Below are 27,614 nucleotides of genomic sequence, written 5' to 3'. Positions count from 1 at the left end.
CCCCAGAGGGGACGTGGGCTTCTCTGTGGTGTGAGGTGTACACTTTCCTTGGAGCTAGGCTCCTTGGGAAGAGGAAAGCACACACACACACACACACACACACACACACACACACGCACGCACACACACACACGCGCATGGACTTGATTTATTAGCAATGTTAATTGGTTTTTAATCGCACTGACAAGAAGGTGTGTGCCAGCCTGTGCTGTGAGGAATGTTCAAGGAGGTTTGGAAGGAGGATTGGTATTTATTGCTTCATTAGAACAGGACAAAAAAAAAAAAAAAAAAAGAAGAAGAAGAAAGAAAAAAACAAATAAAAAGTCAAGGCTGCCCTCTACAGATCAGGCTGGCCTGGGGGGCACTGGCCCCGCTGATTCACAGTGATGCGGTTGCTCACCTTCCCTCCCCCAGGGACCGCATGCCAGCAGCACCTACACTGTGTAGTTGAGTTCTGCTTTCATCTTGGTGTATATCTCATAGGTGAAGTCAGTGGTGACCACAAAGAGGTGGATCTTCTCCAGACACTCCTCCTGTGTCATATTCTGCCCCTTGGGGAGGGCCTTCATGAAGTCAGACTTGTAGTGTGCTGAGCCAGCGAGCCTGGAAGACCTTCTGTCTGATCCAGTCATGGTGCCTCTTCAGGGCCATCTCTTAGGCTTTGGTTGCATTTATGCAGATGAGGTTGGGATGGTTCTAGGCCCATTCTCCATCACAGTTGCTCTGCAGAAATACCCTGATGAAGCACAGACCCCTTTTCAACCGTATCATTCTGCTGGGTACATTCCTCTCTCCACCAGGGTCCTGAACTTGCCTGGGTTGATGTCATACATGGCTTTGATTTTCGTGATGTTGCCACACATGCCCATTTTAATGGGTGTGAACACAAGGATCCAAGGCAATGGAAGAAGGACGGCAGGTGGGACACTACCTCCAGAAAGGGTCCGGTCTCATTTTGCTTGTGTGCAGCAGGTTATTGGCCAGCAGCCCCATTTTGGGGTCCTTGCCGCCTCCTCCTTTCACACTGTCTGCATGAGGCCATCACTGCCACCATTGTCACCTGGATTAGTTTGTTCTTTATTGGAGGTGACAATGTGTTATACTTGAGCGCATGGCTCATAGGCTTCCTGGCCCTCAAATCAATGAAACAGTTCTGCACTGTTTCTTTCTGGGCACCAACATTTCATGGTGTTGGTGGGTGTGTAGTGGCTGGGGTGGTTCTGCTTCCACGTGCAGTTGCCTGAGGTTGTTGGGGTGGATCCAGCTCTGCTTCTCAAGTTTCCTCATTTCCCCTGGACCAATAGCTACCTCAGGTTCTCCAGCCAACACTCATGTTTCTGGGTACCCTTTGGCCACAGAAAGCCAGATTAGCATGTAATCAGTGTGAGTGAGCACCATTTAAAGGTGTATTTGCAGGAAGGAATAATGCATTGTGACTCTACAACCCATCAGCAGGAAAAGAGGGCATAGAGCTATGCTCTAAATAGTAGCTTGTCACAATAACATTTTTCTTTTTTCAAAAATTTCAAATTTTTAATAACAACTTCCAGGATTTAAAAACATATCCCATGGTAATACCCTCCCTCCCCCAACTTTCCCCTTTGAAATTCCATTCTCCATCATATCCTCTCCCCATCTCAATCAGTCTCTCTCTTATTTTGATGTCATGATCTTTTCCTTCTCATATGATGGTCTTACATATGTAGTGTCAGGCACTATGAGGTCCTGGATATCTAGGCCATTTTGTGTCTGGGGGGAGCATGTTGTAAGGAGGCCTACCCTTCCTTCGGCTCTTCCGCCACCTCTTCTGCATTAGACCCTGAGCCTTGGAAGGTGTGATAGAGATGTTACAGTACTGAGCACTCTGGTCACTTCTTTTCAGCACCATGATCATCCTAAGGTCATTGCCATCTGAAAAGAGAAGATTCTCTACCAAAAGTGAGAGTAGCATTAATATAAGGGTATGAACCTTAAATGAAGTGCTTACTGGGCAGCTTGATAAGCATAGTATATACATGTAGCCAGATAGCAGCAGATTTTATACCCCCAGCACTCATGACTACCCCTGTTTTAAGTTTTCAGTATCAGGGATGTATTCCCTCCCATGGAGCTGGCCTCCAGTACAATTAGAGGGTAGTTGGTTTCCACCATGACAGATGTGCCACTATTACTCCTGTTGGCTCATTTGGCCTGGCTGGTGTCCACTGTTGAGTATCTTCACTGGTGATTTCTCTCTCTCCCACTGAACTGCATGCAGAACAGCTTCTTCCAGCTTTCTGTCAGCTGGTGTGCATGGAGGCAGTTATCAGCTCAGTTCCAGCAGGATTTCTCAGTGGCCTTGCAGCCCAAGTATGTGGAGTCTTCAGCAATAGGGTCTATTCCTGGGTCATCTATTCCTGGTGGGAAACCAAGGGCCTCAGCAATGGCCTATAATGTTTTGGGGGCATCACGGGCCTCCCTGGGCAACAACTCATTGAAAGGTATCCCATCCCTGGCACTGAAAATTTTGTAGCAACAATCTATGGCTCCTGAGTATTCCATTGTCCAAAAAAGTAGGATTCCATATGATTTATTTATATTCTCTTAGTTTTTGATTAGCCCTCCCTCTACCTTTCCTTTACTCAATCTCTTCTCCTGACCTCACTTTGGGCCTTTTCATCCCCATTGATCTATTCTTCTACTTACATACATTCAATACCATCCTATAAACTACTCCCTCCCTTCCTTTCTCTTCCCTTTATATTTATTTTCTAGTTTACTGGCCTTTGCTACTGAGTTTTCTTCCTACTCACAAAGAAGTCCAATCATCTGTGGCTAGGATTCACATTATGAGAGAGAACATGTGATGCTTGGCTTACTGGGCCTGGGTTATCTCAGTTAGTATAATCCTTTCTAGATCCTTCATTTTCATGCAAATTTCATCACTTCATTTTTTTTTTTTTTTTTTTTTACCGCTGAGTAGAACTCCACTGTATATATATGCCATATCTTCATTATCCACTCATCAGTTGAGGGACATCTTGGCTGGTTCCAGTTCCCATCTGTTGTGAATTGAGCAGCAATAAACATGGTTGAGCAAGTATCTCTAAGGTAATGAGATGAGTCCTTAGGAGTGCTATAGCTGTGTCTTATGGTAGACCTATCTGTCTTGGAAACCTCCACACTGATTTCCATAATGGTTGGACCAGATTGCATTCCCACCAACAGTGTAGAAGGGTTCCTCTTTTTCCATATCCTTGCCAGCATTTATGGTCATTTGTTTTCATGATGGTAGCCAATCTGACAGGAGTAAAATGGAATCTCAATGTAGTTTTATTCTGCATTTCCCTGATGACTAGGGATATAGAACATTTTTAGATGCTTGTATGTCATCCATATTTCTTCTTTTGAGAACTCTCTACTTAGTTCCATAGACCATTTTTAATTGGCTTGTTTGATTTCTTATTATTTAATATTTTGAGTTCTTTGTATATCCTAGATATTAATCCTCTATCAGATATATAGCTGGCAAAGATTTTTTCCCATTCTGTAGGTTGCCTCTTTGCTTTACTCACAGTGTCCTTTGCTGTACAAAATCTTAATAATTTCATGAGGTCCCAGTGTTTAATCTGTGGTTTTATTGCCTGAACAATTGGGGATATATTCATAAAGTCTTTGCCAAGACCCATATGTTGAAGGGTTCCCCTGCATTTTCCTCTAGCAGTTTCAGAGTTTTAGGTCTGATGTTAAGGTCTTTAATCCATTTGGACTTAATTTTTGTGCATGGAGAGAGAGAAGAATCTATTTTTATCCTTCTACAGATACATATCCAGTTTTCCTAGCACCATTTGCTGAAGAGGCTGTCTTTTCTCTAATGAGTATTTTTGGCATTTTTATCGAATATCAGGTAGCTATAGCTACTTGTACTTACATCTGGGTCCTCTATTCTGTTCCATTGATCTACATGTCTGCTTTTGTGCCAGTACCATGCTGTTTTTGTTACTATGGCTCTGTAGTATAGGGTAAAATCAGGTATGGTGATACCACCAGCCTTATTTTTGTTGTTCAGTATTGTTTTAGATATTCAAGGTTTTTTGTGATTCCAATTGTATTTTTGGATATTTTTTTCTATTTCTGTGAAGAATGGCATTGGAATTTTGGTGGGTATTGCATTAAATGTGTAGATTGCTTTTGGTAAGATTGCCATTTGCGCAATATTGATTCTTCCAGTCCAGGAACAAGGAATGTTTTTCTATTTCCTAGTGTCTTCTGCAATTTCTCACTTGAGTGGTTTAAAGTTTTCATTGTAGAAATCCTTTACTTCCCTGGTTAGGTTTATTCCAAGGTACTTTATTTTCTTTAATGCAATTGTGAATGGGAGTGTTTCTCTGATTTCTTCCTCTGTGTTTTTGTTGTTAACATATAGAAAGGCAACTGATTTCTGTGTATTTATTTTGTATCCTGCTACATGGCTATAGGTGTTTATCAGCTCTAACAGTTTGCTGGTAGAGTCTTTAGGGTCCTTTATATATAGAATCATGTCATCTGCAAATAATGATAACTTGATCTCTTCATTTCCAATTTGTATCCCTTTTATGTGAGTCTCTTGACTTACTTCTATGGATAAACTTCCAGTACTATATTAAATAAAAGTGGGGACAGTGGACACCCTTGTCTTGTTCCTGATTTTAGTGGAAAACCTTCCAGTTTTTCCCCATTTAGCTTTATTTTGGCTGTATGTTTGTCATAAATAGCTTTTATTATATTGAGATATGTTCCTTCTATTTCCAGTTCTGTAGCACTTTTATCATGAAGGGATGTTGGATTTTGTCAAATGCCTTTTCTGCATCTATAAGATGGTCATGTGATTTTTTTTCTTTAGTCCATTTATATAATGTATTACATTTACTAATTTGCATATGTTGAAGCATTGCTGCATCTCTGGGATAAAGCCTACTTGGTCAGGGTGACTGATCTCTCTGATATGTTCTTTTATTCTGTTTGCCAATATTTTGTTGAGAATTTTTGCATCTATGTTCATGAGGGAGATTGGTCTGTAATCTTTCTTTTTTTTTTTTTTGAGGTACGGTCTCACTCTAGCCCAGGCTGACCTGGAATTCACTATGGAGTCTCTCAGGGTGGCCTTGAACTCATGGCAATCCTCTTACCTCTGCCTCCCAAGCCTGGGATTAAAGGTGTGTGCCACCATGCCACGCTTTTGCCTGGTTTTGATACCAGGGTGATGATGGCTTCATAGAAGGAGTTTGGTAGGATTCCTTCTTTTTCTATTTTATGGAAAAGCTTAAGAAGCAATGGTGTTAGTTCTTCCCTGAAGGTCTGGTAAAATTCACCAGTGAATCCATCTGGGCCTGGACTTTTTTTTAGTTGGGAGATTTTTGATAGCTCTTTGGATCTCCATACTTGTTATAGGTCATTTAAGTGATTAATCTCATCCTGATTTAATTTAGGTAGGTCATACAAGTCAAGGAAATCATCCATTTCTTTCAGATTATCATACTTAGTGGACTATATGTTTTTATATGATTTTTTGAATTTCTCTGTTATCTGTTGTGATGTTGCCTTTTTCATCTCTAATTTTATTAATTTGTGTCTCTTTCTCTTAGTCAGATTTGTTAAGGGCTTATCAATCTTGTTTATCCTTTTAAAGAACTAACTCTCTGTTTCATTGATTCTTTGAATTTATTTATTTATTTATTTTTGGTTTCTGTTTCATTAATCTCTGCCCTAATCTTTATTATTTCTTCCGTCTACTGATTTTTGGTTTGCGTTCTTCTTTTTCAAGGCCTTAAGGTGAAGCATTAGGTTGTTTACTTGTGACCTTTCTAATTTCTTAATATAGGTACTTAAAGCTGTAAATTTACCTCTTAGGACTGCCTTCATTGTGTTCCAAAGGTTTTGGTATGTTGTGTTCTCATTATCATTTGACTCTATGAATTTTTTGATTTCCTTCTTGATTTCTTCATTGACCCATTCATCATTTAGTTGTTTATTGTTTAGTTTCCATGACTTTGTTTATGCTCTATAGCTTTTCTTCTTGCTATTGATTTGTAGTTTGATTCCATTGTGGTCAGATAGAATACAAGGAATTATTTCAATTTTCCTGTATTTGTTAAAATTTGCTTTGTTTCCTAATACATGGTCTCTTTTAGAGAATGTTCTGTGTGCTGCTGAAAAGAATATGTATTCTGCAGCATTAGAATGAAATATCCTGTATATATCTGTTAGGTGCATTTCTTGTATGACCTCATTTAATCCAGGTGCCTCTCTGTTTATTTTTTGCTGGGATGACCTGTCAATTGATGAGAGTGGGGTATTGAAGTCACCCACAACCACTGTGTTTGGTGTTAGCTGTGAACTTAGTTCCAGTAGCTTTTGTTTGATGAAGTTGGGAGCCTGTATGTTAGGCGCATATATGTTTAGGTTTGTAATGTCCTCCTGTTGGAATGTTCCTTTAATCAATATAAAGTGATCTTCCTTATCTTTCCTAACTAGACTGAAGTCTACCTTGTCAGATACAAGGATAGCAACCTCTGTTTGTTTTCTTAGCCCATTTACTTGAAACACCGTTTTCCAACCTTTCACTCTAAGTTAATGTCTATCCTTTGTAGAATGGTGTGTTTCTTGTAGGCAACAAGGTGAAGGATCCTACTGCTTAACCCAGTCTGAAAACCTATGTCTTTTGGTTGGGGCATTGAGGCCATTGATATTAAGAGATATTATTGAAAGGTGTGTGTTTATTTTTGCCATTTTTTTTGTAGTTTTTCTGGTTTTACCTTTGCTGTCTTGTGTTAACTAGTATTTGATTAATGTTTGTTTTTTCCAGGTTCCTTATATGTGTGCTTTTCTTTCTCTTCAGCATGGAGGGATCTTACAAGTATTTTCTATAGAGCTGGTTTTGTTTTCAAATACTTCTTTAGCCTGCTTTTGTTGTGGAATATCCTTATTTCTTTGTCGATTTGAATGGATAGCTTTGCAGGATAAAGTAACCTTGATTGACAGTTGTTATCTTTCAGAACTTGAAATATATCACTCTAAGCCCTTCTGGCTTTTAAAGTTTGTTTTGAGTAATCTGCTGTGATCCTGAAGCTGGAAAAGAGCTTCGGTGTGAGTGGACATTCCCCTCACCTGGCTTTTCTGTGGCGCGAGCCGAGCCTGGCAGCTGTGGGCCTGCGGACCTTGTGCTGCCGCTGCTGGAGCTGCTTCTGCCTTCCTGTGTGGGCTCTGGATGCTCTGGATCTCTCCTACTGCTCTGCTGCCATTGGTAATTTCTTATATACCTCGCTTTTTAGTAGAAGTACCTCACTTTTTAGTAGAAGAGTGTTTTTTTTTTTTTTTCTCTTTCTTCCGTAGGCTGCTTTGGTGTGGTTCCTATGCCACCATCTTAACCGGAAGTCCCAATAACATTTATTCTTGACATCATGCTCCATCTTGTGTCAACCTCAGGTATCTCACCTGATTATTGTCCTTGTCCCCATTGAGTGTTTCTAAATTACGAATGTATTAAGTTACCTAGAGAGTGTCCCATCTTCATCTCCACACAGAGGTGTGTGCTGAGCCCGGGTGGCTCTTAGCTGTGGGGGTTCTGGGGTCCTTCCTTACAAGGGAGGAGAGCAGATTGTAATCTTCCTCCTCCTCTTGCCAGCACTGCGCTAGGGTCTCTGAGTGATCTGAAGACTTCTCATTCATGGTTCTAGAGGTCTGCTGAGGCAGGTTTCTGTGAGACTGTTATTCTAACTAGAGCAAGGTAGGACTGCCATCAAGAGGCGTGTGTGTGGGTAAAGATGAAAGGATAAATGCATTGGTTTCCTGGGTATGCTTGTTGGCAGTATTTGCTGTTGCAGTGGGATTAAGTGCTGTTAAATATGGGACAGTCTCATTAAGTATGTGAATTTGATGGCTTCCTTGGTAGGTGACACTGGTATCTGCCTCATTGTGGGCCTTTGCCAGCAGCTAAGCAATTATGAAAAACAACTAACATCTATATAATGCTGAGTGACAGACAAGCGCTTGCATATGCCTACAGCAGCCCTGCAATGTGGGGACCATTGTTGAAGTGGGTAACTTGTCCAAGTCCCTGGAGTTTCTCCACTTGAGTCCAGACAGTCTGTCCCAATTGCCCTTAGTTGCTCTTGCTTTTTAGCTACATGTGGAAAAAGAATTGTCAGCAACAGGATTAGCTGACGGAAGGGTGCAGCTTTTGTTATAGTATATAGATTATTTTTGAGAGATAATGGGAAAAGAATAGATGCAGTTAACTAGTTGGTGGTGATGAATAAGTGTGAATAATTAAAGAGTAGTTCAAAAATTTAGTAATGTCCTCAATCTCTGCTCTCTGTCATTTGCTTACCTGTGGTTAAGCTGGACACACTTGGCTGCCCTGTCAGACACCAAGGATCAGGCAGTTTCCAACCTTGCTGTGCCATTTGGCCTTGTCCTCGCTCACTGCTTCCTCCTCCCTCGTGCTCACCTGTCCTCCAAGCTGGGACAGGTCATGAGCTGCTGCTTCCCGTTACTTCTTTCTGTCTTCTTAATCTTGGTCTCTTCTCTCTGCTCCTTTCCCTGTGGTGTTTTCTCCTAAGGCATCTACAAGGAGATCATTTGTTTCTTCTGAATTCCTGACCTGATTCCAGTCTTGATTTGCCTCAGGTTTGAAGTCAGAAATTCAGGTAGCAGTTCTCTCCAGGTCCTAACTGGCTCTGTTACCTTGATCAGGTCACATGAGATCTCATCCTGAGGTTTCCTTTGCTCACTCACATCTGTCTCATGTACTCCACTGGGTTGTGGTGAGGTTGGAAAAGCATACACTCATGAAAGCATTCAGTATAAAGACAATGGCAAATGCATGGTATTAACCCCAGCCTGCATGTATGATGCTAACTTTTCTCTGCCTTGGTGCTTGGCATGCGTTTTGGCTGTGGTGCCCTTGCTATTGTTGGTATATGTACCTGTGCCCTCTTATGCCCTTAGGCCTACTGTTTTTGAATGTCTAAGCACAGCACTGGTTGGTGTGGGCAGGAACTCAATGAGTGATTGAATGAATTACTCAAAAAAACTCTGTCTAAAGGAAGTTTGTGGTTATAGTAGTTTTTTTCCCACTCAGCAAAGTCTTTATGTCTCTAAGCTTTTTAAAGTAGCTTTGCTAAAAATGTTTTTGTTTGATGTTTTCTGGTATTCTGTTTTTGTAGGATGCTAAGTTTCAGTGCTTTCCTTAAAACCTATTCTTCCTCTAAGTATTCTTTGGATTTTGAATTAGAGATATAAACTATTTGATAGTTATTTGATATTCTCTGTTTATTCATTTAACAAAAGTGGGGAGTGCTTGTAATATCTCCAGCTTGTTTCCCAGGGCTGGAGGGACAACAGTGAAGCAGCTTATATTCCACTGAGGGGCTAGACAGCCAAGAAGTAAATGATTAAGTAGGGGAATCCTGGGAGGAGGGCTCCCTAGACAGTGAGGAGTTGCAATTGGCGCAGATAAACTGAATATATTATCAGTGTCATGTTGTTGGCTTCATGGTGTTTTGGGTGACCTTGAAGTGATCTCCTTCTGCCAGTGAGAGCTTTAAGCTTAGCACTAGCTCTGCCTTATCCACACAGAAGACTGCATGGGTGAGGAAGAAGGTGGCTGCTGCCTGGACTTTTGGCTTCAGTAGAGCATCCCAGTCTATGTGAAGGCCCCTCAAAGTTCTTGGGACCTCTCTTTGTTCTGGTTGTTGGTAATTTGAGTTATTTAGGAGGGACCAAGGTATGGATAGGCTGGAGAGCTACTGACTGCCCAGTAACCTTTCTGTGCTATCTTGCTGACTCACTGCGCCCACCTGTCAGTGGTGATGACAAGTTGGAAAGAACTGGATCTACAGGGTAGAACTTCTTTGGACCTGTTTCGTTTTAGAGGTGGTGAGGGGTGAGGCTTGGGAGCTCTGAAGAGAAGATGTCAGGGCTGCAGGTGTAAATTAGAAATCCTTAACAAACAGATGAGATTTTTGTTTTCATACCTTAAATTTCTGTCTTGTAGGTCTTACCTGTTGTCATTTTGTCATTGAATATTACAGTGTTTCTCCTATTCAGTTTATTCAAGAAAATATTACTATGAGGACAGAGACTCTAACAAAGAAGACAGATGATTTAATCAGGATTTCAGTCAGCATACCACTGGGAATGAAGTAAAGTATGACATGTCTAGGACCGAAGAATTGGGTGGAGACCACACAGCAGAGGTGCAGGCCTACCCTAGACTGGGTATGAGGAGGGGTATTTTTATTGACAGTGAGAGGTGACTAGTAACCACCCGGGCTTAGAGTGCTTCTGGCATGTGGGCTTGCAATTTGAAATGGAGTTAAAACATACACATCCTTCCTTGCAACTGGCAGGTTTTGTATAAGGCCCTCAGGGATTTCTTGGCAAGACTGCTGTTCATAAAATGAGAGTGTTCAGGACTGAGGTTGTATTTCAGTTGGTAGAGTGCTTGCTTAGCATGCACTAAGTTAGATCTTTAGCACCTCATAAAACCAGGCATGGTGGCACATGATTGTAATCCTAGCACTTTGGAAGTGAAGGTGGAGAATCAAAAGTTCAAGGTCATTTTGGCTACACTGGGAATTCCAGGTCAGCCAGGATTAAGCAATCTTATTGCAAAAAAAAAGTGGGTTGATTGATGATGCTAGTTGTTGCCTGTTTTCACACTGGTACATATTTATTTATTTTTATTTTATTTTATTTATTTTATTTTTGGTTTTCTAGGTAGGGTCTCACTCTTGTCCAGGCTGACCTGGAATTAACTATGTAGTCTCAGGGTGGTCTCAAACTCTCAGTGATCCTCCTACCTCTGCCTCCCAAGTGCTGGAATTAAATGCCTGGTTAGTATATTTATAACCTTATGGTGGTGGCCCCTACTTCTGGCTCAGGTGAGCTGAGGGACATCTGATTGGTTAGGGCTAGGGGCAGTCCCAAGAAGAGGCCAGTCAAGTTCTGGGGTCTCAGCTTGATTAACCACAATGTTAGGATTAGATTTAAATCCTAGGAGAGGCCTCCTCCCAGGAGGGTCCCAGGTTGTTTGTGGAAAAACAGATCTAGTTAAGAGATGAGAAGACAGATCATCCTTTCATCTCTAGCAGAGTGGAGACTGCTTCAATAGGCTCAAAGACATCCCTGCTGTTTTTTACTTTCATGAGCCCAGTCACCCTAACTTCCCACTCCTTCTCAGCCATACCACCTGCCTGTCTACTAGAAGTCCCTGATCATAGTGGACCTATCTGGCACAACAGTGGCCATCTAGAACACATAGTCCACAGTATCTAATCAGGAGCAAGGACAAGGCACCTAGGAGTTGGAGGGAATGGGCCCATGTGAGCCCACATGGATGTGACTGGTTCATGAATGTGGTCAGGAGCACAGGCTCAGTCACTTGCACTAGCCCAGAGCATTGCCCTGGTGGGGAATGAGAAGGGATTGGTCCATGTATGATCGCCACCACCTAGATTGTTTTTCAGAGGCACAAACCCATTTCTTTTCAAGGCCTATGTCAAAGTTGCCTTTTCTGTGAATCCCCCCATTTTCTTCCCTTCAAATAAAGTCATATTATTTGTCCTCAGTCCCATCCACCCCCCTCCACCTCTGAGTTTTTGGCTGATCTGTGGATGCTGTGTCCTCATCAACTTTAACCTCCTTGAGTAGGTCTCATGGCTCCTGCACAGCTGTGTGTGGTGGATGGTGCTTTGGGTGTAATTCAGAACTCTCTTAGAGAATAAACAAATAAAAATATGCTTTTATTTTGTATGATTAGGTACCAGGGATAGCTTTTCCTTAGTTGTGAAAATGTTATTTTTGAATTCTAATAATTGTGTAAATAAAACTTTTTTTTTCAGATAATGTGGATGCAAGTGATCTTAAGCAGTTTTTTGAGACCAATTATTCTCAGATATATTTCATCTTCTATGAAAATTTTATAACACTGGAAAATAGTTTGAAATTAAAAGGTAAGCATTTCAACAACTTTTTGTTTAGTTTTAAAAATAATTTTCTTTATTTGCAAGCAGAGAGAGGGAGGGAGGGAAATGGTTGGGATAGAGAGAAAGAAAGACAGAGAGAATGAATGGATGAATGAGAATGAGGGCATCCTGCTGTCCCTGCAAATGGACTTCAGTTGCATGTGCCACTCTGCATATGGCTCTATATGGGCACTAGGTATCTAAATCCTGGGCTGTTAAGCTTTTCAAACAAGCCCCTTCAACTCATCTTCCAAGCCTCTTATCATTTAATTGATTTGCAAGCAGAGAGGAGTGGGGGAGAGTGTGTGTGAGAGAGAGAATGCGCACACGTGCTTGTGTGTGTCTGTGTGTGTGTGTGTGTGTGTGTGTGTGTGTGTTAGAGCCTTCTGTTGCTGCAAAGGGTTTCCAGACACAAGTGTTACTTTGTGCATCTGGCTTTGCATGGTTACTGGGGCACTAAACCTGGACCAGTGGTTAAAGGTATTTGCTTACAAAGCCTCACAGTTCAGGTTGGCAGAATGAGAAGGGTAGCTGAAGAGGGATGGTAACTGATAGTACAGGTGGTAGGGGAGTGGGTTGAGAGAGTCAAATAAACAGAAGAGAGATTCAAAGGTAAGTACAAAGTGACGTTCTATTTGAGGAAGAAAAGTAAGAGTATAAGTGTGGACAGAGAGAGACCTTTTGGGATAGAGAGGAGGAACTGAGGGACTTCCTGTCAGGTGCCTGCTCTGATCTAATAAAAGTAGATACCAGGCACAGAGGGGAAGGGATTTAGGGTCTGTCTGGTGGGTTCTGAAGAGCAACAGGTAGCTTGGAGTCCTACCAAATGCTCTAGGCTCTGTGTTCAGGATGCTAGTATTTGTTTTTCTTAATGGATTGCTCAGTTTCCACCTTTGTGATTATAAGTTTCTATAAACTTGGACATTAAAAACTTTTTTGACCAAATTGGTAGATATTTCAATTGTGAAAAGATCTGACATTTTTCTTGCTTGCTACATTTGTTCTGTTTAACTTCTTGGGTGTGGAGGAAAGTGTTAGGTTGCGTGTAATCAAATAGCAATGAAAAACAAGGGGCTGGAGAGATGGCTTAGTGGTTAAGTCACTTGCCTGCAATGCCAAAGAACCCAGGCTTGATTCCCCAGGGCCCACATATGTCAGGTGCACAAGGTAGTGCATGCATCTGGAGTTCATTTGCAGTGGGTGGATGCCCTGGCATGCCCATTCTCCATCCTGTCCTTTCTCTCTGCCTCTTTTTCTCTCTTAAATAAATAAAAAATTTAAAATATTAAACAATTAAAATTCCACATCTAAAACAAGGGCAGCTGCCACAAAACCTGAAAAAACGATTTTAAAAATGATACCCCTTTCTCATTTTTATCTTCTTTCTCTTTTTTTCCTTCTCTTTTTTCCCCTTTCTTCTACTCATTCTTTTGGTAAGATGTATTTCAAGACTATCAGTTAGCTTGTGATGTGTAACAAAGACCACTCCAAAACCAAATGCTTTAAAACAGCCATGTCTATTCAGCTTATGATTCTCCAGGGCTTTTGGCAAGCTCTTCTGACTTAATCTGGAGCTTGCCTCTTGGGTCATCTGATATTGGATGACTTCATTCAGACATCTTATAATGGAAAGGAATGTCATGATTCTCTATGTGGATGCTGGTCATCCACCTTTCAGGCTAGGCTGGGCACCTTCATATGGTGGTCTCAGAGTTCCAGAATCATCAGAGTTCCTCACATTTGCTAATGTCACATTGGCCAGAGGGTATCACATAGCATTTCAGAGTTCAGAGATTAGAGAAAGAGTCACTCAGTGGGAAGGAGAAGACTATGCCTCCTTTTGCAGTATGTCACAAAGGCTCACTGACATAAGAACAGGGTGAGATTTTTTTTGTTGTTGTTGTTGTTTTTTAATTTTTTATTTATTTATTTGAGAGCGACAGACACAGAGAGAAAGACAGATAGGGGGAGAGAGAGAGAATGGGCGCGCCAGGGCTTCCAGCCTCTGCAAACAAACTCCAGACGTGTGCGCTCCCTTGTGCATCTGGCTAACGTGGGACCTGGGGAACCGAGCCTCGAACCGGGGTCCTTAGGCTTCTCAGGCAAGCGCTTAACCGCTAAGCCATCTCTCCAGCCCAAGGGTGAGATTTTTGAAGGTTATTCCTTTAAAGTATACTCTGTATTGATCAATTAGAGTCCAGGGCAGAAAATACTACCCCCTGTAATAAAAAAGGAGTGAAAGAAAATGTTTATTAGGAAATGAAAATGAAGCCATTTTATAACTTCAGCCTTCCAGTTATTTATTCAGGTCAAAATTTTAGAGTTATTGGCTCTCTTTAAAATGCATCAAAAATCATTGGCCTCTTCTTTGCCCACATTGGTAATATTCAAGCTCCTGTTATCCTCACCTGAATTTGGCAGTAGCTGAAGAAAGGGTCTCTGAGTCCACACCTCTGCTCATGTCTCTTCCAAAGTTTCGAGTAGCGGGAGCCATGCTTTAAGTATTCATCAAGTAATGACTGGGTCTCTGACCCTCCAATAGATCCTTATTCCCAGAGTTACTACAGTGATGTCAAGTTGTTTCTAATCTACCTTCCTTTGCATATCTACTTGCTAAATTTACCTGCTATAATGTTCCCCATCTTCGTTCCATGGTCCTGGGACTCCCTGCTTTAATCTAACCTGCAAGTGTGCTCAGCCACTGGGACTTGGTGCATCCAAGTGCTGCTCCTAAGGCATGTGTCCCTCAAATTCTATATGGCTTCTTTTCTAACACCTGGCTTGCTTCCTTGCCTATTGTAGACCTTATTCCAGCAAGGTGTCCCTTGACTTCCCTAGTCAAAAATGGACACCTATTTTGATATCCCCCATGTGCTTTCTGTCTTAATTTATAAACTGCCTCCTATCAAATGTGATCTTTCCCAGGGCAGGGTTTGTTGCTTGTTTTATTCATTCCTATGTCCTCAGGGCCCAGAGTAATTACTGGAATATAGATACTCTGTAGTATTTCTTCAATGAATGAAAGATACCTACTGCATAGAGCTGTGAGGATTTAGTTAGATCAGGATCCTGCAACAGATAGCTTGGTTATTGTTGGCTTTTGAGACAGGGTCTCTCTACATAGGCTGTCTTTGAACTCCTGGTGATCCTCAACCTCCTACTGGTATTGCAGTTGCATTCCACTGTGTCTGACTTATACTTGATTACTATTCTTTTGTTTGTTTGTTTGTTTTTTGAGGTAGGATCTCACTCTGAAACTCACTTTGTAGTTGGCAGGCCTTGAACTCACAGAGATCCTCCTACCTCTGCCTCCTGAATGTCCTAAAGGTTTATTCCACCACAGCCAGTTTTGATTACTTTTTTCTTTTTTCTTTTTTTGTTTTGTTTTTTTCTAGTTAGGGTCTCACTGTAGCCCAGGCTGACCTGGAATTCACTACGTAATCTCAGGGTGGCCTTGAAATCACGATGATCCTCCTACCTCTGCCTCCCAAGAGCTGGGATTAAAGGTATGCACCACCACACCTGGATTTTGATTACTATTTTTATAAGCAAAGCTTCAGTGAGCACATCTGTATCCTCTACTTATGTACTGCCTGTGGCTGCCTTTGCATTATGATAATGGCTGAGTGGTTGCAAGAGAGGCTTGAAATACCTGGTGTGGTGGCACACTTCTTTAATCCCAGCACTCAGGAGGCTGAGGTGGGAGGATTGCCTGAGTTTGAAGCCAACCTAGAGTTACAGAGTGAATTCCAGGTCTGCCTGGGCTAGTGTGAGATGTTGCCTTGAACAAAACCAAAACAAAAAAGAGACCCTGAAAAGCAGACTCCTAAGTTAAATGATGTAGGTTGCATGCACAGCACATTGCTCAGTACATAGTCTAGTCAGTAAATGGTAATTGCTGCTGTAGGGAGGCTGTGCAGTTTTATTAGTTCTTATTAAAAGAGCAGTATGGGGGCTTTGGATGTAGCTCAGTTGCTAGAGTGTTTGTCTTGCATGCACAAGGTTCTGGATTTGATCCCAGTCACTGCATAAGTGTGGTGGTGCATGCCTATAAGCTTAGTTGGGAAGTGAAGGCACGAGGATCAGAAGTTCAAGGTCATCCTTGGCTACACAATAAGTTTGAGGCCAGTCTGAGCTTCATGACACCCTGTACTCTTTTCCCCAAAGTGTGAAACCACAAGAAGATGGACTGCTAGCACTCTTTTTCTATTTTTGCCATGTATTCTACCATAATTAAAAAATATTTTATTGGGGCTAGAGAGGTGGCTTAGTGGTTAAGGCGCATGCTTGCGAAGCCTAAGGATCCAGGTTCAATTCTCCAGGTCCCATGTAAGTCAGGTGCACTGGCCAGAAGCTCTGGGACACCCATTCTCTCTCTGTCTCTAATAAATAAATAAAAATAAGTAAATCTTTAAAAAATATTTTATTTATTTATTTATTTATTTATTTATTTATTTATGAAAGGGAGAGAGGCAGATAGAGAGAGAGAATGGGCATGCCAGGGCCTCCCGCTGCTGCAAATAAACTACAGGTGCATGTGCCACCTTGTGTATCTGGCATATGTGGGTCCTGGGGAATTGAACTGTGGTCCTTTGGCTTTGCAGGCAAGCACCTTAACTGCTAACCCATTTCTCCAGCTCTCTACCATAATTTGAACTGGCAGGTACCTAGTTGAGAAATGAATAAATCATCTGCTCAGGGTTGCCAGTTGCTTGGAAAACCTGAAAGCTGTGGTTGTACAATTGTAAGGGGTAGTTGTGTGCCATGTGGACCTGGTAGTCTGACTCATTGAGTGTCTGTATCACTGCTACCAGTGTTTCACACTGAGTCTTGGCATTTCTGAATAGGTGTGTGCATGTTGAGTCTTTAGTGTTTTAAGATGGCTTTTAGTATCATTTGCAGTACCCTAAAGTTTAAATGCTTGCATGCTAATTACCTCTTTTCTTAATTTTCAGGGAATAATAAATCACAAAGGGAGGAGCTGGACTCCATCCTCTTTCTTTTTGAAGTAAGTTTTAGTTAATTCATTAAAAAAGTCTTTGTTGAAAATTAGATATTTTAGATCTTTAATTGTACTTAAAAACAACAGAAATGACTATGGGTGGATATATTTTCTTCCCTCCCTCTCTTCTGGCCCTCCACTTACTTTTATACAGGATGTTGCAAAGAATGTTCTCATGTCTTTTTTTGTTGTTGTTTGTTTTTCAAATAAGTGGGAAAGTTTTCTCTATACACATACCTAGATGTGAAGGTATTAGATGGATGCATTTAAATACATTTAAATAGTAATAGCTTTTTCTGTGTTGCTCTCCATATAGATCATATGAACTTCTATGTAAGTCTTACATGGGTTTCCTATACTTTAACACTGCAGAAAATTTGTCTTTTTAATGTAAGTGAACCTGACATGCAAAAATTCACTATTTTTCAATATATGTTTTTCTGACTCGTGTTGGGGTTATGATCCTTGAATGTGTATGTCTCTGTGTGCATGTGTTCTTTTTCAAGCTGGAACATTTGGCTTAAATTCCTGCCCAGATATACTAGACAAATGTAGATTATGGAAATCTGGAGAATTACAGTGCTCAAGAGCTGAGTTATCAATGCTGAAAATTAATTCTTGGTTGTCTACAAATTACTTAGGGTTTGAAGAGGTATGTGTGTAATTTGGTATGAGGAGATAAACTTATGATTATGAAGGAAAGTCAAATGCACAGAGCTTGCTAAAGGGGCAGCTGGGGCAGAGTGCTCACTGGGCAAAAGGTAAGGGGCTATCTGGGTTTATGGAGTAAAGCAGAATCTGAGAAACTTCTCAGCCAGGACTAGGCTCATGACTAGTGTTGGCCTCTTTCCTTTGAGAGCTGTCTTGCTTCCGTAGAGTGATAAGCATTGAATCATGCTTTGTAATGGTTATTGTGTTTCCTTTGGCTATACTTCTGTGCTAAGTCATGAAGAGAAGTTATTTGTTACTTATTTTAAAAATATTTTTGTTGACTTATTTGTGAGGAGAGAAAGAGAATGAAGAGAAAGGAGAGAGAATGAATGGGTGTGCCAGGACCTTTTGCTCTCTGCAAATAAACTACATATGCATGAGCTGCTTTGTGCATCTGGCTCTATGTAGGTACTGGGGAATTGAACCCAGGCCAGCAAGCTTTGCAAGCCAGCACCTTTAACTATTGAGCCATCTCCCCAGCCCAGAGAAGTTATTTTTATCAGCAGGTTTAATTAAGTTCATTGCTTCACTCTTTTGGTGGTGATTTGTTTGTTTCATTAACTTCATTTATTTTATTTCTGTCATGGGGGATGGATTTACTACAGAAACTAACACATCTGCAAGCCAATTAGATGGTAAAAGTACCTGTATTTCCCGACACCTTTCCCTTCCCCATTTTGAGAATGAGAACTACAGGCTGCATAGATGTTGCTCTTGATGGCCCCTCGTTGACCTCTAATGGCAATCATTCCCTAGTGTCTTACTTCTCTTTCTTTAGAAAGGCTCTTACTACATGTACCCTTGAGTAATTCATTGTGTAGTTTTATTTGGTTTTGAATGTAACAGAGGAGTTATTATGGCATCATGACTTTACTTTTGCCTTAAGCATTATTTCTAATATAAATATCTATGTTTTTTAAAAACCATTTATTTATTTATTTATTTGCAAGGAGAGAGAGAAAAACAAACAAATGAGAGAGGAATGGGTGTATCAAGACCTTCTGTCCTACTCCAGACGAACTCCAGATGCATGCCCCACTTTGTGCATTTGGCTTTACATGCATACTGGGGATTCAGACCCAGGCCACCAGACTTTGCAAGCAAACACCTTTAACCACTGAGCAATCACTACAGCCTTATCCATGTTTAAATTTAACTCTTTTTAAAAAATATTTTAGTTTGTATTTATTTATTTACTTATTTGAGAGAGGGGGGGGGGGGAATTGGTGCCCCAGGACCTTCAGCTACTGCAAATGAACTCTAAATACACATGCCACCTGTGCATCTGGCTTTTGTGGGTACTGGGAATTGAGCATGGGTCTTTATGTTTCCTAGGCAAGTGCCTTAACCACTAAGCAATCTCTCCAGCCCTAAATTTATGTCTTTAAAAATATTTGGGGAGCTGAAGAGGTGGCTTAGTGATTAAGGGATTTCTCTGCAAAGCCAAAGGACCCAGGTTTGATTCTCCAAGACCCACATAAGCCAGATGCATAAGGTGGCACATGTGTCTGGAGTTTGCAGTGGTTGGAGGCCCTGGTGTGCCCATTCTTTCTGTCTCCATGCCTCTTTCTCTCTCACACAAATAAGTAAAATAAATAAATAAATAGATATTTAAAAATTTGGTCCTGAGAAATTTCTTCACTGAGAGTTATTTTAATATAAAATTTTATTTATTTGCAAGCAAAGAGAGATAGACAGAAAGAATGGGTGCACCAGGAGCTCCAGCCACTGCAAACAGACTCCAGATGTATGCACGTGCCACTTTGTGCATCTGGTTATACATTGGTACTGGGGAATTGAACTTGGGTTGTTAGGCTCTGCAGGTAAGTGTCTTAACTGCTAAGCAATCTCTCCAGCCCTAAATTTAACTCTTCATTCATTCATTCCTACTGTTAGATCTAGTGAATAAATATGATTTATTTCACTCCTATATATTTTTTTAATATAAAAATTTCAGAATGTATTTATTTACTTGACAGAGAATGAGAGAGATAGAGAGTATGGATGGCCACAGTATGGTCCCTTGCCACTGGAAACTGACTCTAGACATTTGCACCATTCTGTGCATCTGGTTTTATGTGGGTACTAGCAAATTGAAACTGGCAGACAGGCTTTGCAAACAAGCACCTATAACAATTGATCCATCTCTCCAGCCCTTTTTTGGTTTGTTTTTCAAGGTAGGATTTTGCTCTAGCCCAGGCTGACTGGAATTCACTATGTAGTCTCAGGCTGGCTTTGAACTCACAATGATCCTCCTACCTCAGCCTCCCAAGGGCTGGGATTAAAGCCATGTGCCACCATCGGGCAAGCTTTAATTTTTTTCTCAATTTTTATTAACATTTTCCATGATTATAAAAAAAAAAATCCCATGGTAATACCCTTCCCCCCTCCCCCAGTTTCCCCTTTGAAATTTCATTCTCCATCATATCTCTTCCCATCTCATTCAGTCTCTCTCTTATTTTGATGTCATGATCTTTTCCTCCTCTTGTGTAGGTAGTGTCAGGTACTATGAGGTCATGGATATCCAGGCCATTTTATGTCTGGAGGGAGCATGTTGTAAGGAGTCCTACCCTTCCTTTGGCTCTTACATTCTTTCCACCACCTCTTCCGCATTAGACCCTGAGCCTTGGAAGGTGTGATCGAGATGTTACTCAGTACTCCAGTCACTTCTTTCCAACACTATGATACCTTCTGAGTTTTCCCAAGGTCACTGCCATCTGAAAAGAGAAGATTCTCTACCCAAAGTGAGAGTAGCATTAATATAAGGGAATAAATATTAAGAGAAGTGCTTACTGGGCAGTTTGATAAGCATAATATATACATTTTTCCAGACATCAGCAGATGTTACACCCCTAGAGCTCATGACTACTCCTGTTTTAAATTTTCAGTATCAGGGATGTGTTTCCCCCCCTGGAGCGGGCCTCCAGTCCAGTTGGAGGGCAGTTGGTTTCCACCATGACAGACATATCACTATTGCACCCGTTGGCCCATTTGGCCTGGCTGGCCAATTATAAGGCTTGCAGTGTCCACTGCTGAAACTCTTATATTTTGTCTGTAGGTATTTTTGGTTTTCTTGGATTATTTGTGAATAATGCATGGCCAGGCTTGTCTTGGTCTATTTTCCTTGCTTGCTGCACTGGCTCAGCCCTCAATTACATTGGTAAATAGAAATGTGGTTATCATATTTCTTCTCTAAAAAGTGATTTATTCATTTTCACCATTAGGAATAGTAATTTCTACAAAACTTTTAATAGGTGCTCTATCAGATTAAATAAGCTTGTTTCTATTCCTAGTCTGGTGAGATTTATTTGAAGAATAGTTTTTAAGTTTAAGATGAGTTTGTATGTTTTCAAGTTGTTTTCTCTGCCTGCATTGATAGTGATATCATGTGATAATTCTTGTTGAGTATTAAGGTGGTGGCTTGGAGTTCCCAAGTTATGAGTGTGCTAATGTTCACCACTGTTACCTCAGCTTTCCATTATTACCTCAGAATTTCTCATTGTTAGCTCAGCTTTCCCACTGTTACCTCAGAATTTCCCATTGTTAGTTAGCTCAGCTTCCCCACTATTACCTCAGAATTTCCCACTGTTAGCTCAGGCTTTCTATGATTTTGGTGGGTACTCCTACAAAGACTGCAGATCTGTTGTCAGATTTTTTTCACATAGTCATCTGCTGGGTTCCTCAGGATCCATGTACAAACTGTAGATGCTCAAGTCTCATGTCCATGCTTGCATACATTCTTTGTACCACCATACCCAGCTTTTCTTGTTTTCTGTTTTAACTGCTCTTTTTCTTGGTTTGGGATTCAGGTATAGTTGGTTATTTTTTGTTTGTTTTGTGTTTGTTTTTTTTTTTTTTTTCCCCGAGGTAGGGTCTCACTCTAACCTAGGCTGACCAGGAATTCACTATGCACTCTAAGGATGGCCTGGAACTCACAGTGATCCTCCTACCAGTGCCTCCTGAGTGAGTGCTGGGATTAAAGGCATGCAGCACTACGCCCGGCAATTGGTTGCTTTAGATAATCTGTTGATCCTTGTTTTTTAGACATTTTTAATTTAATGTTAGTTATGCATTTAATATTTAATTATCATCTGATAATTCTAATACTTGAAGCTTTAATGGTCTAAATCTATTGAATATTTTACATAGCAAATATTGTCAGTTTCTCATTGCTGGTAGAAATCACTCAACGAAGAGCAGCTTGTGGGAAAAAGGGGTTTATTTTGGCTCGAGGTGAAGCTTCACGGTGGCAGGGGAAAACTGACATGAGCAGAGGGTGGACATCATCCCTTGGCCAATATAAGGTTTACAATAGCAACATGAGAGTGTGCCAAACACTGGCAAGGGGAAATTGGATATAACACCCATAAGCCCGCCCGCAAAAATACACCACCTCCAGGATGCTTTAATTTCCAATTGCCATCAGCTGGGTAGACTAGCATTCAGAATACCTTAATTTATGGGGGACACTACATTCCGCCCCTGGCCCCCATAAACTGTTAACCATCCATGATGTAAAATGCAATACATTCAGTCCAACTTTAAAAGTCCCCATAGTTTTTATCAATCCCAATGATGTTCAGTATCCCTACAGTCCAAGATCTTTTAACTGAGCCATAATACCCAAAAATCCCCCCCCAAAACCCATATGGCATAGAATAAACATTCACACTGCAAAAGATGGCATTGGGCATAGCAAAGAAACATTCAACCAACACAAGATTTAAACAAGGAAAACATCAAACTCTGTAACTTCAAGTCCAACAACACTAGCCAAGGACAAATCTCCAAGTTACAGTAATTCTAATGAGCAGCAAGTCTTCTGGCATTCCAACTCTGCCTCTTCAGCTAGGCTACTCACAGACCTGAAAAAACTTCATCCAGGGTAGCAGCTCTCCTTGGCAGCCCATCTCATAGTCCTGGCATCTCTACTGAGTCTCTACTGCAACCCATGGTTCATCCTCATGGTCCCATGGGGTCTCCATTCAGTCATCCAGCAAACCTGCATCATATTGCCCATAGCCATTTCCAAAACACAAGACTGTGTTGCAAACTCAATGACCCTCTCTTTCCTGCATTTCTTATACTCTACAATACCAGGTAGGGTGCCAATTTGTTAATCTGGAGGGGGGGCCATAAAGCTGACTTGGAAGAACAGGACACTCCTTAAGCACTCAGACCCCTTCCAAAGAGTCTACATTCTTCCTGTTGTCCCAGTGCAGGTCAGCTGGCCCAATCTCAAAGGTTATAATCTCTCAATTGCAGCTAAATGGGCATCTATTTTGGCTCAGAGTTTTCTTTTCTTCTTTTTTTTTCCCCTGTGCCATATCCCTCTGCTCACACCAGTTCATTTCTACGCAAAGCAACCCTGCACAACTTCTCAGGACACGGGCATAACAGCAAGCTTCTCACACAAACTGTTAGCCCAGCCCAAGGAAAGCTCTTTCTCACCCTCATATGCCAAACCTCACAGTCCATAGTTCTTACTGCATTCAGATCTTTCAACTCTGACCAGAATAGTCCATCAAGCTGTACTGAAAGCACTGCAAGGCATCTCTTAGGCCAAGGTTTTAAATCCTTCTACATTCCTCTTGAAAATCAGCTCCAAAAGGCCAAAGCCACACAGTCAGGCATCTGGCAGCAAGCCCACTCCTCGGTACCACTTTACTGTTGCAGTCAGGTTTGCGTTGCTGGTAGAAATCACCCAACCAAGAGCAGCTTGTGGGAAAAAAGAGGTTTATTTTGGCTTACAGGCTCGAGGAGAAGCTTCATGATGGCAGGGGGAAATGGTGGCATGAGCAGAGGGTAGACATCACCCCCTGGCCAACAGAAGATGAACCATAGCAACAGAAGAGTATGTCAAACACTGGCAAGGGGAAACTGGCTATAATACCCATAAGCCTGCCCGCAACAGTACACTGCCTCTAGGAGGCTTTAATTTCCAATTGCCATCAGCTGGGGAGACTAGCATTCAGAATACCTAAGTTTATGGGGACACCTGAATCAAACCAACACAGTATGTTAGCTTATTTTATTGAATATTTTGTGATCCTTGATTTTCAGATCAATTTTAATTACAAACAGATTTAATTTTTGACAACTTCCTTAATTATAGACAACAAATCATTATAATTCCCTTCCCTTCTCCCCCTTCACAAATCCACTCTCCATCCATATTCCCTGCCTCCTTTTAGTCTCTCTTTTATTTTGATGTCATCATCTTTTCCTCCTATTATGAGGGTCCTGTGAAGGTAGTGCTAGACACTGAGAGGACATGGATGTCAAGGCCAATTTGTGTCTGAATGATTGCATTGTAAGCAGTCTTACTCTTCCTGTGGTTCTTAAGATTCTTTCTTCTACCTCTTCTTCAATGGACCCTGAGCCTTGGAAAGTATGATAGAAGTGTTTCAGGGCTGAATACTCCTCTGTCACTTCTTCTTAGCACTATGGTACCATTTGGGTTATCCCAGTGATTATCGCCATCTGAACCGAGAAGCTTCTCTAACCGCAAGTGAGAGTAGCATTAATATATGGGCATGAAAGTTAAGAAAAGTGCTTACAGGGCAGTTTGGTGAGCATAATGTATGCATTTAGCCAGAAAAGAGCAGGGGTTACACCCCTAGGACTCATGACCTACCCTGCCATGGACTTTTAATTAGGTTTTAGAGTGAGCCTTCAGTCTAATTATAGAGCAGTTGGTTTCTGCCATATGAGACCGCCTACTATTGTACCCATTTGATCATTTGGCCTGGCTGGACAAACTTAAGGCTTACAGTGTCCGTTGTTTTCTCTGCTGATGATTTCTCTATCCCATAGGCCTACATGCACTGTAGCTTTTTCTAGCTTTCTGCCAGCTGATCTACAGGGAGGAGGGTTTTTAGCTTAGCTCCCACTTGATTTTTCAGTGATCATGAAGCCCAGGCATGTGGGGTCTTCAGTAATAGGGTCTTACCATCTTTCTCTGGTGGGAAACCAAGAGCCTTTGGAATGGTCTGTAATGTTCTGGGGGCATCAGGGACCTCCCTGGCCAACAGCTCACTGGAAAGTATCCCATCCCTGGTGCTGACAATTTTCTAGTAATAATCTCTGGCTTCTGGATGCACCATTGTCCAAAAAAGTAGGTTTCAATATGAGTTATTCATACCTTCTTAGATTTTGATTAGCCCCCCTCCTTTACTCAGTGTCTTCCCCTGACCACTTAGGCCTTTAAACCCCCAGTAATCTTTTCTTTTACTTACAGATATACAATACCATCCCCTTAAGTCCTCCCCTCTCCTCCCTCCCTTATAGCTCCTTTCTAGTTTACTGGCCTCTACTACCAGGTTTTATTCCAATTTACATATAAGTCCAAACATTTGTATCATTTGTTTTCTTGATAATTGCCATTCTCACAGGAGTAAGATGGAATTTCAAAGCAGTTTTAATTTGCATTTCCCTGATGGCTAATGATAAAGAATATTTTTTAGAGTTTATATGTCATCTTTATTTCTTCTTTTAAGAACTTTCTATTTAGTTCCATGGCCTATTTTTAAAATTTTATTTATTTGTGAGAGAGAGAGAGAAAGGCAGATAGGGAATTGGGTGCTCCAAGGCCCCTAGCTACTGCAGATAAACTCTACATGCATGTGCCACCTTGTGCATCTGGATTACATGGGTGCTGGGAAACTGAACCTGGGTCCTTTGGCTTTTCAGGCAAGTGCCTTAATTGCCAAACTGTCTCTTTAGCCCCCACAGCCCATTTTTTAATTGGGTTGTTTGATTTCTTACTCTTTTGAATTTTTCGTTTATCCTGGATTTTAACCCTCTGTCTGATGTATAGCTGGCAAAAATTTTCTCCCGTTCTGTAGGTTGCCTCTTTGCTCTATTCATAGTGTCTTGTTGTACAAAAGCTGTGTAATTTTATGAGGTCCCAGTGATTGATTTTGTGAGGAGGCTGGTGTGAGTGGATAATCCCTTCATCTGGTTTCTTCTGCAGCTCAGGGAGAGCCATGTGGCCATGCGGACCAGCGCTGCCATTGCAGCTGATTCTGGCTGGTTGCCTGCTTTCTAGAAGTTCTGGGTCTTTTCTGCTTCTCTGCTGAGATTGATAATTCCTTATACACCTTTACTTTTTGGTAGAAAAGTGTGTTTTGCTCTTTTTTTGCTTATTCTCCACTTCCAAGGTTGCTTTGGTGTGGGCACTATGCCACCATTTTTCCCAGAAGTCCACAAATTTAATTTTTGTTAATCCTTTATTTTCTCTAGATGGATGGATGGTTTCCATTCTTTTAAAAAAAGTATTTATTTACTTATTTGAGAGAGAGGGGGAGGGGAGGGAGAGAGAGAGAAGGCAGATGGAGAGAATGGGCATGCCAGGGTCTCTAGTCCCTACAAACAAATTTTAATTTTTTTTATTTTTTGGTTTTTCGAGGTAGGGTCTCACTCTAGCCCAGGCTGACCTGGAATTCACTATGGTGTCTCAGGGTGGCCTCGAACTTACAGCGATCCTCCTACCTCTGCCTCCCGAGTGCTGGGATTAAAGGCGTGCGCCACCACGCCCGGCTGCTACAAACAAGTTTTAGATGCATGCTCCCCTTGTGCATCTGACTTTATGTGGGTACAGGAGAATCAAACTCAGGTCCTTAGGTTTTGTAGCAAGCACCTTAATTCCTAAGCCATATCTCCAACCCCTGTTTCTGTTTATGCCAGGAATCTAGATTACTAGATTGGGATTACTTTAACTTCTCTTAAATGTCCAACTTTACTAATGGGGTTTAAGTTTGAGTACCCCAAACTCACTGAGGGTAGAGCTCTGGGCCTAGTTGTCCTGCTATTAGGAAGCCCTTCAGAGACCCCAGGTCCTCACTTTCCCAGAGAGGAGGTTTTGATACTTTCATGTCCAAAAATTCTACAGCAGTGAGGGTGTTATTAGTGATACATTACCAATTACACAAACTTAGTTGCCTGTACGGAGGAACACACACACACACACATCAAAGCTATATAAAACTTTCACTTGGCATAGTAACTATGGGTGAATAATGAACTTGCATTCCTTTTGTTCTGTATTCTGCCTCTGGATTTAGAAGTTAGGTTGTAATTTGCATATTTCATTGTGGGCTCTAAGAAACTTCATTACTGCTTTCAACATTTATGTAATCCACATAAAATGGTTTATGATGGATTGGAGGTGAATTCTCATCTATGTGTAAATAACTGGGAAAGACTTCTTTAGAAAAGGTGGCATTATCAAGATGTTAAATTACAAAAGGTAGAGATGTTCTATAAATAAGAAATGGTTTGGAAGAAAGTAGAGGATAGATTTACAGCATGGAAGAGGATTATATAAAGAGAGCTGCATCTTGCCTTTGTAAGACAGCTGAATTGAAAGGGAAGCTCTGGAATTGGAAACTGTTTATATATATGTATATATACATATATATATATATATATATATATGTATATATATGCATGCATGTATGTATGTATGTATACATACACACACACATACATACATATATATGGTTTCCAATATATATATTGTTTTTTCAAGGTAGGGTCTCAACTCTAGTCCAGGCTGACCTGCAACTCACTATGTAGTCTCAGGGTGGCCTTGAACTCATGGCAATTCACCAACCTCTGCCTCCTTTGTGCTGTGATTAAAGGTGGGCACCAGCATGCCTGGCGGAAACAGTAATGTTTAAATGTAGTGAGTTATGGAGCTATTCCAGTGTTCTGGTGAATTAAGTGATCCAATTAAGGCTGCCAGCCCAGGTCACACACAGTTCCAGGCAGCATGTGAGCATCCCTTTCTGTTTGCATTTTTCTCCCTTTGGAAGGTGACCTTCTGGCTACCTCTGTCCGTAGCATCCCTAGAGTTTCTGTTGTTGGCTCATGGAAATGGTTATCATGTTTCATATTTTTTGATGGTACTT

The 27,614-nt window shown here is 41.2% G+C and overlaps 1 protein-coding gene and 1 pseudogene across 4 annotated transcripts in view; one reads left to right on the top strand and one right to left on the bottom strand.

The window, feature by feature from the left end:
- The window catches only part of Ralgapa2 (Ral GTPase activating protein catalytic subunit alpha 2), a 366,249-nt gene that overhangs the window by 30,238 nt on the left and 308,397 nt on the right, over positions 1-27,614 (top strand). For all 4 annotated transcript variants that reach the window (XM_045156189.1, XM_045156188.1, XR_006638510.1 and 1 more), the window contains exons 2-3: positions 11,865-11,975; positions 16,943-16,995. In XM_045156189.1, coding sequence (XP_045012124.1) covers positions 11,865-11,975; positions 16,943-16,995 — 164 coding nt within the window. The remainder of the gene's footprint in view (positions 1-11,864; positions 11,976-16,942; positions 16,996-27,614) is intronic.
- LOC105944790 lies at positions 435-7,686 on the bottom strand (annotated as a pseudogene).

This window comes from Jaculus jaculus, chromosome 8 (genome assembly GCF_020740685.1).
Source record: "Jaculus jaculus isolate mJacJac1 chromosome 8, mJacJac1.mat.Y.cur, whole genome shotgun sequence".
NCBI classification, from domain to species: domain Eukaryota; kingdom Metazoa; phylum Chordata; class Mammalia; order Rodentia; family Dipodidae; genus Jaculus; species Jaculus jaculus.
This window is presented reverse-complemented; position numbering and strand designations above follow the sequence as displayed.